Raw genomic sequence first — 7,465 nt, forward strand, 5'->3', positions numbered from 1 at the left:
AAATAAAACTTGTATATATACACATTGGAGCCAATTGTCTAGTTAACAGTACTTCACTGTCTGTAACTCTGGAAGGTAGTAGCTTCAGCCTTTTTAAATGATTAAGATGTGGAGTGTGTGTACCATCGTCATTTTATGTAAATTATCAAATAGCTTTTGAGTGTAGAGGGGTACCAGAATGTTTTTATGAATGGCATTGCAATGTTAGAGGTTGATAAATTATATGTCAAAATAGGTTTCATAAACTTGCCGAAGATAGTTTGGAGCTTGTAATTTTCATTATATATGTATATTTTATATATATATATAATATATATATATATAATATATATATAATTATTATATATAATATTATTATATAAATATATTATATATAATATTATTATATATAATATTATATATATAATATTATATGCCTGTATGTTGATGTGATCTGTCAAGTGTACAAACCAAATTTTTCGTTCTTTCTAATTCTTGTACTGTAAAATGTGTTGAGAGTTTGCCAGTGTTGTCAGTGTTGTCGGGGAAGTGATGGTGGACATTATTAGTCTTGGCTCCCATCATAGTATATAACCATGCGTGTTCCTCCACTTTCTGTACATAACATGAACCTGACGCCTGTGTATGGAGTAGTAGTTTTTGTTGTACCCGAGTCTAGTTATTAATGTATAGCCTAGTTTATAGTATAGTACACTTACGGGACAATAAAGTGACTCCTCTGAGATATTTCATTCGCTGTATAAAGTTGTCATATTAATTTAAAAGAAAATATTGCCAAGCCAAAATAGAGCAGTTTGCATGACTAATGTTTTGTGAACCCCTATAATGCCATTGAAATGTTTTCAGTAGTATCCATTTGACATTGAAGTGTTTTAAGATTATTTTTGTTTATAAATTGGAAGAGCATTGTTTGGTAGGTAACAAAAACTATTGATAAATTTTAAGTGGATTACAAGCTATACATAAATATATTTTTTAATCAAAGCTGAAGTCATTCAATCTGATTTTTCACCCTTTTATTCTCGGAAGAATAATTTCCAGATAAAATGAACAGACTATATATCTAACCGATTTCAATCATTCTTTACAGCTTGCAGCTTCAGCATCGGCATCACCTCCAATGCTAACACCAAGTCGAAGCTTTCAGTCACTAAATCGGTCAGTTTCCTCTCAGGACAGTATTCCCAGCTCCCCAACACGCTGCAAATCTCCCCATTCACCCCCCACTTCAAGACTTTTTTCTCAGTGGAACAAGTTCAGTCGCCTCTCAACTCTTCTGGATCATCATCACCAACATCCTCTGTACCTAACTCTCCAGCAGGCTCAACACTTCATCAGCGACCTTCATCTTTGCATGTTGTCAACCAGAAAGTACCAAACGTTAAAGGCTTTCGTTCCCCTAATAGACGGAAATCGGTTGGACATATTCCTCTGTCACCCCTTGCTCGCACTCCTTCCCCATCTCCTTTACCAGCATCTCCTACTAGATCCCCTTCACCATTGGTTCATCATCATAACCATCACCACCACCATCACTATCATCATCACTGTCCTGGTTCCTCCAATACTACTCAGACTTATTCACCTGGATCATCTCTAACCCCTGCTGGACCAGCCACCAAGAAATGTTTAGGACGGCCTAAAAGTGCCGAACCTGGCTCTCCCTTGCTTCGTCGAGCACTTTCACCAGATCGACTTCACCCAAGGTCAGCTGAAGCAAAAGGCACAGTAACCATTAGCCCTCTAGCTACACCATCTCCAAAATTGGGGAACAATCCACCTAGATTAACGGTAACTTCACAGTCTCCTCCAAATTACGATACTCCAAGTGTTATTCGATCAGTTGCTCCCACAATGCTTGCACAACGCTTTAGCAGTGCAGTCAGTATTCCACCAACACTTCCCACAGGCACTTTGGAAGAGGCACCAGAGGAATTGGATTCACCTGAGCGACAAGAGGCTGTGCGGACAAATTTTCGTGAAGGCCCCCAGGGAGGCAGAGGATCATCACTGCCAGGGACCAACAGTGCTTGCTGTGGGGGCATAGAAACTTCAGGATCATTTTGTAAAGAACATTCTCAACCTGGAATTCCTACAAAAAATGGTAAAGGTAATGGTTACCAATTGGCCGAGAGAAGAGGCAGTAAGGATTTTCTGGAGGGACGAGAAAAGCTTCGTAGCGACAGTCGTGGTCGAAGAGAAACGGCTGTTGCTGCTGCTGCTGCTGCTACTAGGGATTTAAGAAGAGAAGACAGTAAACGAGAATCTCGTCGTACTGCACAAGAGAAGCGGGAGCTGTTCAAGTCGGGTAAGGAGAAAGAGAGTACCTCCTAGGGTTGGCCCACCGCTGGCCTGCCTGCAGCAGCCCCAAGTGGCACAGATTTGTGCCTTCAAAACTTGTGTGTATTCTGGGCAGGACCGCGGCATGCCTTCTCCGACAAAAGGTAAGGAGACACCTGCAGCCTGTGATGATATCTTCCCTTTCTTTCTGGATGAGTTAAAATATTAAGTAGCAAAGCTACTGAAATCATTCCTGGTGATTGTTGGTATGTGTAAAGATGTGGTGTGTGGACTTTTGTGATGATGCCACAAGGCCTGCTGGTTGTGTTGCTACCATTGTGATATTACAGAGACCATCAGTCTCAAGCTTGTGTGTCTAATAAAGTCATCATCTATAATACTTTTAGGCACTTGCATTCTTTGGTCCCTGTCATTTTGTAAATACTTTATTGTACTACGTTCCCTTTATCTCAAAGATTTTTACGTTTTTACTTAGAAATTTAGAGTTGAATGTGTTAAATTGCAAAATATAAATATTAATGTACTCATTTGTCATGTCCATGGAATTTTTCCAGTGTTGTGTATATTTTGTCCCTCATTGTCATGTTGCTATACAATCTCACAGTTGCCATGTTGGAGTTGTCTGGTGGGGGAAGGGTGGGGGACAAATTAGGAACTTGAACAAATGCACTTCCAATTGAAGGCACTTCCAATTGAAGAAGCGCAGTACAGAAAGATTGTTAAAGGCTGTTGAGGTGATTTTATGGTAAAGCTCTTGGTGATATGTTCTGCTTGTGTTTCCTCGCTGTTTAATGATGTCTTTATGTGTACTTAATATGGAATTTGTTTTTCCCACTAGGTCGTTGGGTGGTGCCTCACCATGTGCATTTGCAATGCATTTATATGGTCTCTGGTAGGAAACTGTTGGTGGGCCCTTAGTTGATACTGTAAGGCACCATTGGCACTGTGTATTATAGCATTAGTTGCTTGAGGTTCTTTAGCAGTAATTCAAAGTTAAGGTAATTGGAGCCAAGGTTTTCCATGAGTAACAAAAGTTTACAGAAAGCAGCCACCTTTGTGTGTGGATTGCAGCAAGTTGTTTTAATGTGAAAAAAATATATATATAAATGTAAAAAAAAAAAAAATAATAATAATCGCCGCCAAACTTTCCTGTAGTAGGTCATGTACAAGATATACGTATGTTTTTAAGGACACTGATACTTCCTTTATGCATTTGTCATACAAGACCATGTTGATGGTCGGGTAATGTTTGAAGCTTTTATCTAGCAGTTGTAGCATGTCGTCATTTTGTGACACCAGTCTCCCATTAGATACAGTGAGGAAAATTTGTATATTGTGTAGAAACCATTTGTAAAGAAAACAATCCTTATTTTCCATGTATAGTGTTTGTAGTTTATAAATTATTGATACTTAATAATAATTTTTCAAATGTGGTTAGCGAGTGCAGTAGTTCCCTGCTGTAGTTCACCAGAGCAGTTAAAGCAGCCAGGGTTCTCAAACTGGGGTTTACGTACCACTGGTGCTCTCTAATTTGCATATGTTCCAAGGTTGCTATATTGACAAGAGCTACCTTGGACCATAAAAGAAAATACTAAAGAAAGCATCAGGGGGTATTCTTTTCCCCCCATTTTTTTTGAGACAAATTCCTGGGTTAAAGACCAGTCAATGGTCAGGTGTGTGTTCTTGCTGTTTGACCAGTTTGCAAAAGGTGTGTCTTATCATCTTCCCTGTAAGCCTCGGAAATAAGCGTTAAAACCTCATCGTAAGTAAAATTGTTTAATTTTTTATTTAATAAAATGATGACAAATTCTTGCGTTATTTGCCATTGATCGAGAAAGAGGCTTTGCGCAAGACAGTGAATGTGATTATTTCAGTGTTAATAGGTGCATGGTGGGAGGTTTTTGGTAAAAAGTTTGCTATGCTATATTTTTAACGAGATGAAATGCACATCATCTTTTAGTAGCCTTTTAACAGTTATTACACTTCATGGTTCTTGTGCATTATTATCCAGTAGTGCTGTGCAGATATGAAATATACATCTTCCACCAAGTATCTTTAAACTGAACCGATAGATATGCTGGCTTTATATGAAATCCTTTGATACTACCTTGTGTTGGTTCTGAGGATCAATGTCCCCCACTAAGCAAAAACTTAACTATTCTGTAATATTCTATCCATTGTGTCATAACATTCTGAATGTTGTTGCATTTTCATAAGTCTTTTGGTAGCAGTCCCAGAAAAAAATATTGCAGGTGTTTCGGTAAATGAAGAAATTATTATATATTTTGTGGTGGCGTTAAATCAGTTGGAAATGAATACTCGCTTATAGCTCTCAATTCTTTGAGTTCATAAAATAAAAATTCAGTGTACAATGGTCTTGTGTTGACTTTGTTCTGGTGCATGGATACTCAAGCTATACTGTAGTTGGTTATGTTTATTTTCACTTTGTGGTACAGTAATGTGTATACGTTCAAACAGTAGAAAATATATGTGCATACGTTAACAATACCATGGAAAAGCCAAGTCTGAATATTAAACTGTTTACTTTAAAATGCCACTGTAAATTCAGACGTTTTCCAAATTCCATGTTTGAAATTTGTCTGAAGATCTTGTTCCATTTACTGGATGAATTGAAATCAGAAATGCTATTCATAACAAGTTGTTAAAATTATGGGCTGGTATTCAGCAGTGCCCAGTGTTTCATAAGTTTAAGGAATTTGAAAGTCAATTGGCATTTGGTTATATGGTACAGTTTACCTTGTCCGAGTTTAATGTACAGTAGCGTACTGTAGTCTTGATGAAATGTTCCACATACAGCCTGAGGAGTGTTATGATATTATGGCTTAAATTTTGGTATAAACTATTACATCCCTAGCAGACAGAGTGAAATTAGAGTGCCACTTTCATATCCAACATGGTTACTATGTCGTCACACATCCCTACCCCCCCTCCATTGTTTTCTAGATATTAACTTGGAGAAAATAAACTGTCTTAGGTTTCCAAGTGTCTTCTTATTGTCCCTTTTGAAAGTTGTTGTTACTTGCCTTGTTCTATTTTCCCTGTAATACATTTTCTTACATATAATGTTGGACAAGGCAGTCAAGGCTATTTCTATTCTTATTATGCTGTACATACTATCTTTAGCACCTCTGTCTTGAGAGACCAAGTAATTATCAAAAGAAGGCACCAAGCCGGGAAGGCTGTAGCACCATCAAATGTGCAGGATAATCATAGGGCACTAAATATCACTAAGGATGCCAATAAGAGAACAAACGCATAAGGTGAACGACATCAAAGGTATCCGATTCACTAAGAATTCTATTGAGGGATAAGTGACCGCGAGGGACGGTTGGGAAGCAAGACACACACTCGTCCTGAAAGTCAGGATATTCAACAAAGATATGCACAACCGTAAGAGGGACAATGCAGTCTGGACAATAAGGAGCAGGGCGGTGCTCCATTAAGTGTCTGTGAGCTAAGTGTGTATGGCAAATATGCATCATCGCCAGATATGTTTCCCACTGCTGGATATGGTGGTAGGAGGGCGTCCATGGGGACACGCGACTCTGTAGGAGCACGCAGTTTATCAGTAACAGAAGACCAACATTCCTGCCAATGGGCAAGGATGGAGGAACGAATAACTGGGTAAAAGTCAGAATAAGGAATATCTTTACGGGAGATGGGACAACTGCAGATTAGCTTCCTTAGTGGCAGCGTCTGCATGCTCATTTAAGGACACACCAATATGGCTGGGAACCCAGCAAAACTCCAGTCTTAAATCTGCTGGAGATAAGAAATGGCCAATGTTGAATCTTGACTACCACTGGATGGACTGGATTAAAGGACTCCAGAAGCCTTACCAGAGGGAGAAACTTACCATTTACCTCCTTACCATTTGAAGAAAATTAGTGATTTAGTGACAATTTACACGAGAATTGGTAAACTTGCAACAAGATGATCATGGTACACAGTACTGTACTTAGTTTCCGAGATGGGAAATAGAACCAATAGGTAAGATTTTTTAATAAACCAGATGGTATTGCCAGGATGATGAGATAAAGCAATTAGCCAGTCCATGCTTTCTTTGGCAGTCTATTTTTCTGGCAACTTATTTTCTTCTTCATCTGTAGTGTAGTGGAAAAAACCCAAAGTGGATTTAAAAAGTGCTGTGCTCTTGCTGACCAAAGATCAGGAAATGTTGATTTACAAAAAGACTTTCTTAAAAAAAAAAAAAATCGGGGTTTTCTTTTATAACTAGTGGTTTTTAGCTTACAACAGAATTAATCAAAACGACCTGTTTCTTAGGTTGTGCTCGGCAGACAGCGGATTTGATACCTTGCCAGAAAAAGGTGCTCATAACCTCTGGTGGAGGATGTGTAAGGAGTAAGGAGCCAAGTATCAGGAAAGTTTGTGTACATAAAGCACTGTATATTACTCCTAAGATTTCAAAACCCTCTTAAAAATCCACACCATGTACATAGCTGTTGATCATGTTATAAATTTTATTCTCTATTAACTGATTGAAGACGGTAGTAAGTCTTACAAAGGATTCTTCTCCCAAACATTTTTCTTGTTTGCTACTCCTGCAACTTTTTCCTAGTCTCTCTAAAATGTGACCAACAATCCAAAAGTCTGGAATCAGATATTAGGTTGATTTCTGTGATATTTTGAAAATCATTAATTCTGAATTTATGTACAGTATTACCTTAATCTTTAAAGGTAATTAAAGTCTTGGGTAAAGTGTTAGCCCAAATAGAAATCATTGTAGTACTGAATCTTCCTAGTAAATGATAAGGGTTCAAAGTATTATCATTAAGAGATGGCCCATTCACAGTATTATAATTACAAAAGAATGTGCTTCTCTACATAGTACCTCAGACACACAGTAATAACATGTTAATTTAATTGTGACCTGCATATAATTGCTCAGTAAGCTTCTTTCATATAAGCACGAGCTGCACTTATGTTTGACTATGCATTTTTCAGAACTAATTGGATGTGTGGGATTCACATTTCTGACAAAGTACACAATTAACATAATACATTTTCTATTTTGTAAAAAGTACATTAACAAAGACTAAAGTATTAATATAAAGAAGGGATATCAGATTAACCTGAATATCAGACTGTAAATTTATATATATTACTGTATATTATTTAGATT

The 7,465-nt window shown here is 37.7% G+C and overlaps 1 protein-coding gene across 1 annotated transcript in view; it reads left to right on the forward strand.

Annotated features, from left to right (window-relative positions):
• Window positions 1-5,304, forward strand: part of LOC123764692 (microtubule-associated serine/threonine (MAST) protein kinase dop) — a 421,441-nt gene extending 416,137 nt beyond the window's left edge. Inside the window, 2 exon segments of the mRNA XM_069302486.1 lie at window positions 1,091-1,243; window positions 1,246-5,304. Coding sequence (XP_069158587.1) covers window positions 1,091-1,243; window positions 1,246-2,334 — 1,242 coding nt within the window. The 3' untranslated portion in view covers window positions 2,335-5,304.
• Window positions 5,305-7,465: the final 2,161 nt, after the last annotated feature.

This window comes from Procambarus clarkii, chromosome 48 (assembly GCF_040958095.1).
Source record: "Procambarus clarkii isolate CNS0578487 chromosome 48, FALCON_Pclarkii_2.0, whole genome shotgun sequence".
Classification (NCBI taxonomy): Eukaryota; Metazoa; Arthropoda; class Malacostraca; order Decapoda; family Cambaridae; genus Procambarus; species Procambarus clarkii.